Source organism: Ceratotherium simum, chromosome 11, assembly GCF_057802395.1.
Source record: "Ceratotherium simum simum isolate JZ-2026a chromosome 11, ASM5780239v1, whole genome shotgun sequence".
Classification (NCBI taxonomy): domain Eukaryota; kingdom Metazoa; phylum Chordata; class Mammalia; order Perissodactyla; family Rhinocerotidae; genus Ceratotherium; species Ceratotherium simum.
The window spans coordinates 63,421,024-63,433,759 of record NC_141910.1 but is presented as its reverse complement, the minus strand read 5'-3'; the positions used below and the strand labels follow the sequence as shown (position 1 = coordinate 63,433,759).

The window sequence follows — 12,736 nt, the reverse complement described above, 5'->3', positions numbered from 1 at the left end:
ACATCTGAAGGCTACTTGGGACTTCCTTGTTGAGAGCACCAGGGGCCCATTCTCTGTTAATACAAGAGTAAAGATAATGCTTCTATTTTTACGTTTTGTTCTGTTTTATCTTTCTTTTGGATTACCCAGTCAGGATTTCTAAAGATAAAGCTAAATTTTAACAATGGTTTAATATCTTTGATGTAAGAAAAAAGAAAAGTAAAAATGAATCCAATGATTTATTCACTTAAATGTCATATTTTAGCAGATCATAACTTAAAAATGCAAGACTAGGTCCAGTGAATTATGAATATCTGGAACTCTAATCTGATGGTGCCACATTAGAGGTCTCATTTAGTGGAAAGATAGTATTTGTGTTTATTTTTTAGTGTACCTACTAATAAATTCCTTTCTCTCCTCTCTGTTTTCTTTAGAAAGGAGATGTAAGATTCTTGATTTGCACAGATGTAGCCGCCAGAGGAATTGATATCCATGGTGTTCCTTATGGTAAAAAGAAAGTTTTTATGCCTGCAGTTTGAATTCTGTGGAATTTAAAGTAAACCACCTAATATGTTAGAAATATTTAGAATGTCAGATGTCTAATACGTTTCAAAATTTTAGAAACTATTGGCAATTGGTAATAATTGTTTTTGTTTACAGTTATAAATGTCACCTTGCCTGATGAAAAGCAAAACTATGTACATCGAATTGGCAGAGTAGGAAGAGCTGAAAGGTACTGCTGTAACTTTTGTTTTCCCTTTTAAGCTTCTGTGCTTCAGGAGTAAAGTCTAATAAAGACTTAAAATCTTTCAGGATGGGTCTGGCTATTTCCCTGGTGGCAACAGAAAAAGAGAAGGTAATCTTTTCAATGATGTATTATATTCGTTGTTTGTGTTGTCATTTTAGATGTTGGAAATAAAAGCAGTTTGATTTTTCCATTCACATTGAACTCAGTTGCATATGGAATATAAATGAACTTTTTTTTTTTTTCTGTGAGGAAGATTAGCCCTGAGCTAACATCCGTACTAATCCTCCTCTTTTTGCTGAGGAAGACCGGCTCTGAGCTAACACCTATTGCCAATCCTCCTCCTTTTTTCTCCCCAAAGCCCCAGTAGATAGTTGTATGTCATAGCTGCACATCCTTCTCGTTGCTGTATGTGGGACGCGGCCTCAGCATGGCCGGAGAAGCGGTGCGTCGGTGCGCGCCCGGGATCTGAACCTGGGCCTCCAGTAGCGGAGCGCGAGCACTTAACCGCTAAGCCACGGGGCCGGCCCATAAATGAACTTTTTAATGGCATCTTTTTCTTTATATTAGTTGAATGGATAAGTAGTAGGGTGAAGTTTAGAAAGGAAAAATGCAGAATGTAATTTTCCCTAATAGCTTTAATATAAGTGTTTTCACCAAAAAATATTTCAATCTTCTCTGGCATCATGCCATAGAAGACTTTATGGGGGAGGGAGGTAGCTTATTATTTTGATATAATTTGATACAAATTTACAGAAGAGTTGCCAGAATAAGGAACTCCCACAAACTCATTGCCCAAACTAGTTGTTCATTTTACTTTTTACTCTTTGCTTTATTATCTTATAGAAAACATTTTAACTTTATTTATTTATTTTTTTTATTGATGTTTTAATGGTTTCTAACATTGTGAAATTTTGGGTTGTACATTTTTGTTTGTCCATCACCACATATATGACTCCCTTCACCCCTTGTGCCCACCCCCCACCCCCACTGCCCTGGTAACCTCAGTCCAGTTTTCTCTGTCCATGTGTTGGTTTATATTCCACATATGAGTGAGATCATACAGTGTTTGTCTTTCTCTTTCTGGCTTATTTCACTTAACATAATACGCTCCAGGCCCATCCATGTTGTTGCAAATGGGACGATTTTGTCTTTTTTTATGGCTGAGTAGTATTCCATTGTATATATATACCACATTTTCTTAATCCAGTCGTCAGTCAAGGGACACTTAGGTTGCTTCCACTTCTTGGCTATGGTGAATAATGCTGCAATGAACATAGGGGTGCATAAGCCTCTTTGGATTGTTGATTTCAGGTGCGTTGGATAGATTCCCAGTAGTGGGATGGCTGGATCATAGGGCATCTCTATTTTTAATTCTTTGAGGAATCTCCATACCGTTTTCCATAGAGGCTGCACCAATTTGCATTCCCACCAGCTGTGTGTGAGGGTTCCTGTTTCTCCACATCCTCTCCAACACTTGTTGTTTTTTGTCTTGGTGATTATAGCCATTCTAACAGGCGTGAGGTGATATCTTAGTGTTGTTTTGATTTGCATTTCCCTGATGATTAGTGATGTTGAGCACCTTTTCATGTGCCTATTGGCCATCTGTATATCTTCCTTGGACAAGTGTCTGTTCATTTCCTCTGCCCATTTTTTGATCGGGTTGTTTGTTTTTTTGTTGTTCAGTTGTGTGAGTTCTTTATATATTATGGAGATCAACCCCTTGTCAGATGTATGTTTTGCAAATATTCTCTCCCAGCTGGTTGGTTGTTTGTTCATCTTGATTCTGGTTTCATTTGTCTTATAGAAGCTCTTTAATCTGATAAAGTCCCACTTGTTTATTTTTTCTTTAGTTTCCCTAGTCTGGGTAGGCATGTCATCCGAAAAGATTCCTTTAAAACCAATGTCAAATAGTGTGTTGCCTATATTTTCTTCTATGAGTTTTATAGTTTCAGGTCTCACCTTCAGGTCTTTGATCCATTTTGAGTTAATTTTTGTGAATGGCGATAGCACATGGTCCACTTTCATTCTTTTGCATGTGGCTGTCCAGTTTTCCCAACACCATTTATTGAAGAGACTGTCCTTTCTCCATTGCATGTTCTTAGCACCTTTGTCGAAAATTAGCTGTCCGTATATGTGTGGTTTTATTTCTGGGCTTTCAATTCTGTTCCATTGATCTGTGTGTCTGTTTTTGTGCCAGTACCATGCTGTTTTGATTACTATTGCTTTGTAGTATGTTTTGAAGTCAGGAATTGTGATGCCTCCTGCTTTGTTCTTTTTCTTTAGGATTTCTTTAGCTATTTGGGGTCTTTTGTTGCCCCATATAAATTTTAGTATTCTTTTTTCTATTTCTGTGAAGAATGTCATTGGGATTCTGATTGGGATTGCATTGAATCTGTAGATTGCTAATATAGACATTTCCACTATGTTTATTCTTCCAATCCACATGCATGGGATATCTTTCCATTTCTTTATGTCATCATGGATTTCCCTTAATAATGTCTTGTAGTTCTCATTGTATAGGTCCTTCACCTTCTTGGTAAGATTTATTCCTAGGTATTTTATTCTTTTTGATGCAATTGTAAATGGTATTATCTTTTTGAGCTCTCTTTCTGTTAGTTCATTATTAGCATATAGAAATGCAACTGATTTTTGTAGATTGATTTTGTACCCTGCAATTTTGCTGTAGTTGTTGATTGTTTCTAATAGTTTTCCAACAGATTCTTTTGGGTTTTCTATATATACAATCAGAAAACATTTTAACTTTATTTTTGATACTAATCTTGCTACAGCATTCTCCAATATTTACTTTTTCATCCTTATTTTTATCTGAGAATTCCTTTCCATAATTGACATCCATTTTAGAAAAACTTTTGGATTATTCTCAGAACTCTTTCAGAAGACCTAGTTAATGAGCTACTGAATGGTGGTAGTAATTGGATGATATAGCATACCTATAATCTATTTTTCTTGTGTCTCAAGGACAGGAAATATTTAAAAACTAATTGAGAATAAAGCTATCTAGCATGTTTCAATCTTCATACATGTTAATATTTTTGCTTTAATATAGGTTTGGTACCATGTATGTAGCAGCCGTGGAAAAGGGTGTTATAACACAAGACTCAAGGATGATGGTGGCTGTACCATATGGTACAATGAGATGCAGGTAAGACTCCCCCAAAGCTTATTAAAATTGGTAAAAATAAACTGCATTTATCTACAAAAATTAATCTCAGCTTTTATCTGTTTGTCAATTATAAGGAAAAGTAGTAATTGATTATAATGTTACCTATAGTTTATAAATTGTAGCTTTTGAGTTCATCTCTTCAGAAATCTCAGTTTCATTTATACTAAGTATTATAGCCTTCCTGGTTTTATTTAATGCTATTAAAATGCAACTTTGAGAATGTTTTAATTTCCTCTCCCTTTCTTAGTTGCTGTCTGAGATAGAAGAACACCTGAACTGTACCATTTCTCAGGTTGAGCCAGATATAAAGGTACCAGTGGATGAGTTTGATGGGAAGGTTACCTATGGTCAAAAAAGGGCTGCTGGTGGTAAGCTTTGAATTACTTTTAATTCTGTTTTAAATGTGAATGTGTCGTTTCTGAGCTTTAGTTTGAGAGTAATTTCATATCCTTAAGTGTATATTTTTAGCATATGAATCATTGCCTCCTCATTACTCGCGTAGTACTTTGTCCATAACTGTCGTCACATTTTTTTATTGTGTGATTTGTATGTGAATGAAGGACAGCAGCTTAGCTATTTATCTTGAGGTGTTAATGTCATAAGAGTAGTTGAACATTTATGCAATTATTAGGAAACAAGAGTATAATGGTAATTTTTCATAAAGAATTGAGAGCCTTTGACTTAATTCGAGTGGTAACCCAGCCTACTATTACCTTAGCTTATTCCTGAAAATTGTTTTTAAGATTCAGGCTAAACTAGTGGTTTCCAAACCAAGGAAGGGATAGGGGCGGGGTTGGTAGGGGTATTGGGACAGCTGTTAGTGAGGCCTTATTTATTAATATTGATTTAACATTTTTAAAACTCAGAGTTTTAGAGATAACTTGCCCAGTAGTACATTTTTATTGCTAGAAGCAAGGTTTAAACTGATATATTTGAGCCAGAGTGTTGCTGACAAGTTATTTCAAGCATGTCATTTACATCGCTTTGTAATTTGTGTGTGATGCAGGTGGAAACTATAAAGGCCATGTGGATATTTTGGCACCTACAGTTCAAGAGTTGGCTGCCCTTGAAAAGGAGGCGCAGACATCTTTCCTGCATCTTGGCTACCTTCCTAACCAGCTGTTCAGAACCTTCTGATTTTAACATACACTGAATAAGATTTGAATAATAAAAGTCTGTGATCTTAAAACTCTAAAACAGTTGTACTGCTTCCAAGCAGCAGTATTTATAGTAACTTAAGCTATTAGTGCTAACTCTTGCATGTCAAGAAACATTAGTCTTAGGAATTCTTCATAAAATGGCAAGCTAATGAAAATAATAAATTTGATGACTATATCTTCATGAAGATTTGTGTCATATTTTAAAGTTGTTTGATGGTTTTCTTTTTCAAGAAAGCTGTGCGTTTATGAAGTAATGGATGAAGTTTACGGATATCGTGAATTTGGCAGAGGACCTATGTGGAACCAGTAGTGAATATCCTGAGTAGAATTCTTCACAGGACGTGGTCCTAAATGGAGGCAATCTCGAGATGGTTATGGCTGTCTAGGTGTACATTGAAGCTAGAGGAGAGTCGTAACATGAAAGAAAATTGGATGATCCCAAAGTAGAAGGATGGCTTGGCTAGTTTGGAAGCCTGGAGTTTTTTGGGGAGTTAGAAAAGGTTCTGTGTCTAAGAATTGATGACTGATTTGGTGATGGTGACAGTGAAGTTGTATCTCTGAAAGTTTACCTTCTTTTTAAGAACACTTCTTTCTAAATGATATATACCTGTAAAGATAAAACTATTCTGCTGTCCCTCTAGGTCTTAAACACGATTCTTTGGAATATATTTCGTCAAACTCTCTTGCCTAAAATACCAGAAGGAAAAGGAAAAATTTAAATAGATAGAATTGAGTTGTTATTTTGTGCCTTTTTACTCATAGTTTTTGAAGTAGTTTCTTTGAGAAAATTATTCTTGCCCTAGAGATTCCTTAAGAGCACAGGCTATTATAATTTCTTGTATGATGGTTTTCAAATCTTTTAGCACTAAAATATTTTCTTTAAACAAAATCTTGAGTGAAACTCCATATATAAACAGTGGGAAAATCAATACCATTAAAACCATGACCGAGTATACTGAGTCCTAGTTCGTGTGAAGTGATTACGAGGATACCATTCTTTCACTTAGTCTAGACTACTTTCTTAGGACGTGTCCTAGAACTTCCATAACCAGTCTCAAAGCTCTGTGATGACAGCTTTTTGCAGTGTTTGCACACATTAATCACTGCTTTAGAAATGAGTTTTTAATTGATAAAATGGCGAAGAAAAGACTGAGATTCAGACCATTTAAATATTGGAGCCGGAAGAGGTCGTCTTGACCTTGTTCATGTCCTCATTTTATCGGTGCGGAAGCTGAGTTTAGAGGAATGCGTGTTCACGTGGCCTGGTTTGCAGAACTGGAACTAGAACTAGGGTTTTCTAGTTTCAGCTTTTACTCTGGTCTCCCTCTGGAAGATGATTCTCAGATCCAAATGAGTAGGGCAGAGAGAAATGCTGGATAGAGCTGGGAGACTGTGGAAGGGCTTATTTGGGTATTCTTCAAATGGCTGTCCCACTGGAATTACCCAGGAAACAGAGTTTTTAAAAGAGGAAGCTACATGTAACCAGACCAGCAGAGGGGTTGCCTGGAGACCTGACTCACGCTTTCTTTCTGCTTAGATCACCATTAATCCTTCCCTTCACTCTTCATCCCTGCTTTCAGATACCCATTCCTTCAGGCCTCTGGATTAATGCTAAGGAAATGAGTAATTGTTAACGCCTGGTTAAGATGTGGTTGCTGCTAATTGTCCCCTGCCCCCCTTCTTCCTTTTAGAAATAGAACCTCGTGAGTTTCAGTTGGTACTGGATTGCCTAGCTAGAGACTGTCTTTCCCAGGTTCTGATCTGTGTGGTATGAGTTGAAGTGATGTGTGCAACTTCTGGGTCACGTCCTTCCCCCTGCCCTTTTCCCTGTTCCCTCACGCTGAAACTTGGATGTGCTATCAGTGAGTCAGGGTCCATCGTTAGAAAAGTCTCATAATTAGGAAATAGCAGAGCATCAAGACAGAAGGAACCTCGATGACCTTGTAGAAGAGCTGCCCACCGTCTCTGGGCTGCCTGGTACAGTAACTTGATCTTATCTGAGCCACTGTATGTGTAGGTCTCTACTCCAGCTAATACAGGACACTAGAGGCACTTGAAAGTCCAGAAAATATTAAATATTAACCATGAAATGTTAGTATTCCTGACTCATAGCTTCAACTCTGTCCACTATGTAGTTTAAGAATTTATAAGTGTACTCACAGGTCTTGTGCCTATAGCTCTTATGCGAGCCTCCGTTCTAGACGGAAATGCCAAGGCTTGCCCCACCTTCAACACATGGCAGACACAACCTTAGGAGTCCTGGCATGTTCCTCCTTATTACCTGTCTGGTCTTTCGTTCCCCATTCATTCTCCTCGAAGCTTCCTTCAGGCTAGAGTTAAATCTTCAGAGTGACTGAAGTGGTTTTGTGTTTGGGGATTTTTTTTTTGCTTTTTCAAATTTTAGTAAACTTAAGTGAGCTTCTCTAACTCTGGTTTATGTATTCACTGTATTGCTAATCTGGAAGGTACTTTGAGCCTCTCCTTAGGACACACTCCCCTGAGAGAGTATAGAAAACCAAGTAAAAGGACCAAATGCTTTCATTGCCTAGGGATGCTTGCCTGAAGAGAGCTGATTCTAAAGGACTCCAAGTAGTGGCAATAGCTGTAAAATTACCAAAACCTTTCTGTACCTCATTCTTTTTTTTTTAATTTTATTTTCTTCCCCCAAAACCCCAGTAGATATGCCATAGCTGCACATCCTTCTAGTTGCTGTGTGTGGGACGCAGCCTCAGTATGGCTGGAGAAGCGGCGTGTCGGTGCGCGCCCGGGATCTGAACCCGGGCTGCCAGCAGCGGAGCGCGCGCACTTAACCACCAAGCCACGGGGCTGGCCCTGTACCTCATTCTTAATATATATTTTCCTATTATAAACAGAAATGGAAACTTCAGATTAGAGTAATCTTCACTCCTTACTTTTTACTTATATTCCCACTCCCAGAGAAAGTCACTGCTAAATAACATTTTGGTTCATTTCTTTTTCCTATAAATTTTTTGGTATATAGCTTAGATCATACTGTGTATACAATCTTATATCTTCATTTAACATAAATATTTTTCTCGCTATAAATACTTTAATGGCTGTATAATCCTTTGAATGTGCTGTAGTTTATGTAAGCATTGTGCTTTCACTGCTCGTGAGCATTGAGGGGACTTGAAGAGGATGTGAACCTCAGAATGTCAAGCCTGGATGCGAGTCTGGCTCTAACGTGTACTAGCAGGATGACAGAAGACAAGGTCCTTTGCCGTTCTTATGCTTTAGTTTCCTTGTTTATAATAATGGTGAAAATTATTCTCATCATTCAGGACTATGTTAAGCATTCAGCAAAAGTCCAGCAGATAGGCATTCATACCATATTTTATCGTATTTACACTGTTTACATTTTTCCTGTGTTACATATAATGTTGCCGTGAATATCTTTGTTCTATCTTTTGGATTGTTTCCTTCTACTGGATTCCTAGAAGCTGGATTATTGAATTAAAAGGAATGAACTTTATGAACATTTTTCAGGATCATTACCAGATTGCTTTCTGAAAGGGTTGTGCTGGTTGACATTCACACTAACAATATAGGAAGAATTCTGTACCGTTGATTTTACAAACTGAAATAATACTTGTTGCATTTAAACTTTGTTTTCATGCTGTCTCTTCACGTGGTGTGTGACTTGGTGCTGGTGAGTAGAGGTCGTCTTATATCTTACGTGCAGCTTCTTTGCACGTGACTCCTTATCCCCATTGCCCTCACCCGCCTGCTCCACCACCATCTTTATACTACAGACAAGGACCCAGACTTGTGAATAAGGTGCAAGGCTTCTTTCTTTTCATTTCCATTTTTTTTGGTGAGGAAGATTAGCCTTGAGTTAACATTTGTTGCCAATCCTCCTCTGTTTGCTGAGGAACATTGGCCCTGGGCTAACACCTGTGCCCATCTTCCCCTACTTTATATGTAGGACGCCCGCCACAGCTTGGCTTGATGAGTGGTGCGTAGGTCCGCACCTGGGATCTGAACCTGCAAACCCTGGGCCGCTGAAGCAGAGCGTGTGAACCTAACCACCACGCCACCGGACTGGCCCCCCATTTTTTTTTTTTTAAAGTATGAGTGTGTGGGGCAATTACTGAGAACACTCCGGATTAAAAAAAAAAAAAAAGTTGATTCCCAGCCAATTCTAAGTGGGAAAAACCATTTAGTCAGGTTTTTAGCTGATTCTTCTGACTTAAGAGGGAGCTATGCACTTTACTGCAGTTTGAATGAGATATGGAAAATAGGAAAATGTGTAAGTAAATATAAAATGAGATCTGGGTAGTTTCCCTTATATAGTAATTTTATTATTTCCCTATAGATGCTGACTTCTACTAGGGATTTTTTCCAAGTGACCTTATTTAGGGGAAAAGGGAATATTGGTTAGAAGGGAAAAAATGTAGAACAGGAAGGAAAGGGAGGGATATGATTTTGCTGCGCCAAACTAATTGATAGAGGATTCCTTTGGAGGGAGGAATGGAGGGGGGATTTTTGCTGTTGTTTTCCATTCTATTGCTTTAAATAATTACCTTTCATTTAAAAGCACCTAAAGTTCTGTTTTTTTCTGACAGAGATTCCATTCTTACTGGTCAAAAGTGTTGAGGGATATTTGAAAGAACCTGGAGTCAGATGGGCTTGGATCTGCCCCCAGCAACAGTTTCTGACTTCTGGTTAGCTAAATCACATGCAGAGATGGTCAGGTCTAAGGCAGGACCTGGGCATCTGCATTTTAACAAATTCCTCAGAAGATCATGATGCAGATGGACCTTGAACCACAAATCTAGAAGCACTATTGTAAAGAAATGGCTCTTGGAGCTGTGGTTCTCGCTGCCATCTTGCACCCTAAGACTCAAGCAGGATGATTCAGAAGGACACCTGAGAGAGATGCTTGCTGTACTAGATCGCCTGTCTCCAGTGCTGGTCTACTGCCTTTACCCGGGAAATGAACACCTTGGCCCCTTCCCGGAGAGGAGTGGTTCTCTACCCGGCTGCCCATTGGGATCACCCAGGGAGCTTTAAAAGAAAATGCCAGTGTCTGCACTTCCCCTCCAGAAATTCTGCTTTATTGTTCTGGAGTGGGGCCTGGGTGCCCAGGAAGTACAGCTGTGCTGCAGGGCTGAGAGCTGCTGCCTTACACTGAGCCTGGCTCTAGATGTTTCTTGATCCTGTTCCAGATCATTGTGTGACCTCTGCACATGCCCCAGCTAAGATGTGTCTTAAATCTAGTTTAGGTTCAAGCTGGAACCCTTGCTATTGTACTGTGCAGTGGAGGCACAGTAGAGAAAAACTTTGATAAAAATGGTACTGTATATCATTTTTGATAAGATTTAAAAAATAAATTTTGTAACCAGATGAATTTGTTTTTATTTAAAACATTTCCGGTGCTTTAGACAGAGCCACTTTATAGGCCTCTGGAAATCATTGGTTCAACTCATTATTTTATCTCAAATCTTGTTCCCCAGCTAGGTAACTCATCCTGTTCACCAGAAAAGGCTCTGGTTGGCTATTAGCTATGGGTTTCCTTAAATTAAATCCCGGTCGAAGGATAAATATTTGCTACTGACAAAGTAGGACTTTGAAGAGGCAGCCAGAGGTGGGCTCTCTGCAGGGTAATAATTGGGTGTTAAGGGCTGTCCAGTTCTTTTGTGGTGGGTCAGGGTCTCAAGGAGGAGTCTAACATGGGAAATCCTGGTAAGAACAGGAATTGGCAGGATGAAAACTGGAGTCAGAGAGATGGCCGGTAGGGATGGAGTCACCTGGGTGTGGGAGCCATGGCGTCTGGTAATGAGTTGTGGTTTGCTTTTCTACATTGTGCTTCTCTTGAAATCCTCGAGTGTTTGCTACCTGGTATTAGCAAGTCGGTATGTTAGTCTGACGTGGGTATTAAAGGGAGGGCTTTGTCTGTTTGAACAAGTGATGCTGGAGGGTGTGGGAATTGGTTAGGACTCTGTCCTGTGGGAAGTTGTTCCATCATGGCGGGAGGGGACCAGAAAACTCTCTGGAGCAGTCGTCCAAACCAAAGCTTAGAAGGGTGACAGTCAGGCTTAGTGGCAGTCAGGTTTGGCAGGCACTCCCAGAAATTCTTAAGACATATTTGGGAGAGAATTGGCTAACCTGCAGTCACACAGGCTGGAAAATTGAGGTATTTTGTTTGGCTCTTAAAGGCTATTAATTTGGAGACATTGGATTGTATCCTTATCATTAAATACTGTTCGCTTAAAATATTGGTGTTAGTTCTATTGGTTGTAATAACAAAGTCTATCATATGTTTCCGTCCATAAATTGTTATTCATTTTCCCACTGTTGGCTCACAACCCAGCACCAAGAGAATACTTTCCTACAAAAGAACACAAATGCAGTGGGTCCTACCTACGCCAGCTCTGGTGGGTCTGCTGCTTATCATTTCCCAGTGAAGTGCACCAGGGGGCGCTAATGTCACACTGTGAATACCCACAAAGAACTAAACAATTATGCTGGTATATTTTTACCACTTGGGGTCACTTAAGGATTACCTGACTTCCTTCTTTTCTGCTAAGCAAATCACAGATTCAAAGGAATTGTTTCCCATTACATCTGTCAGAGTCTGTGGTCTTTTTTTCTGCATTTGAAGGCCAAGAAATGTGCATTAGGAACTTTTTCCACGAGTTAGCGCCACACAGTTTGTGCTCTGGTGGTTTCTCCTGTCACAAAGCGCTTACAGGGCCACTGCACCCGCCTTCTCCTGGACGCAGCATTTGAGAGTTCTCTGTACAGAGAACTTCCACACATGTCAAAATTGCATTTATGCTAATTACCATTCTCATTACCATCTCCAGAATGCAGTCATTTCCTTTGACTCTGTGTCTCTAAAAGCCCAGATCTGAATGAAGTGAGGTGGGCTATCGTGTTAACGCCCACTCATCTTCCTGCCACTTATCCACTGATCCTAGGAATTATGGCATTGCCCTTTGAGAGGATGGTGGAGATTTGTGGAATGATCCCCAGTTGACTTTGCCTGCCTGTGGGTGGGTACGGGCAGGGGTGAGGGCAGGATGTGTGGGCTTCCACAGGCAGCCCAAACAATGAGCCTAGTCACTCCAGGAAGTAGCTTGTGGCTACTTATTTGAAAAGCCAAAATGATGATCGGACACCCCAAGTGCCAGTGCCCCTGCTGACCAAGTGACTTCGTGGGATTGTAAATTGAGAGAGATCTGACTGGAAAAATGACCAGATATGTGATCTGTCCTTTGCCTTCAACTTTTCTCCAAAGAATACTGTCTTTGGGGGCAGAAGCAGGAGGAGACGAGTCACTGTTCAGGAACAGCCTTTTCTGGGATAATTTAAAGCTACGACAGGAACTCATTTGGTCTACAATTTTCAATTTATAATTAATCCATGTCAACCCCCATTCAAGAACCTGCAGTAGGCCTTTATTGCCTTAATTAAATCCAGACTAATTTAGGCACTTAAGGCCCTCTAAAATTTGGTCCCAGCCTTCCTATTCCTATTTCCTTGATTCCTCAATTCCTATTGAACCTGGTTTCACTCCCCTCCATACATAATAACAATAGCTAACATTAACTGATGCTTCCTTCACTAGGTGCCGGGTATTCTACGTGTTTACTCATCTTTAATTAGTCCTCATAACAACCTCAGAAGATAGGTTCTATT

At 39.5% G+C, this 12,736-nt stretch overlaps 1 protein-coding gene across 1 annotated transcript in view; it reads left to right on the top strand.

The window, feature by feature from the left end:
* DDX1 (DEAD-box helicase 1) overlaps positions 1–5,246 on the top strand; it is a 38,921-nt gene extending 33,675 nt beyond the window's left edge. The window contains exons 21-26 of the mRNA XM_004436486.3: positions 414–486; positions 640–712; positions 793–835; positions 3,795–3,890; positions 4,159–4,279; positions 4,918–5,246. Of these exons, the coding sequence (XP_004436543.1) occupies positions 414–486; positions 640–712; positions 793–835; positions 3,795–3,890; positions 4,159–4,279; positions 4,918–5,048 (537 nt within the window). The 3' untranslated portion in view covers positions 5,049–5,246. The remainder of the gene's footprint in view (positions 1–413; positions 487–639; positions 713–792; positions 836–3,794; positions 3,891–4,158; positions 4,280–4,917) is intronic.
* The last annotated feature ends 7,490 nt before the right edge of the window (positions 5,247–12,736 follow it).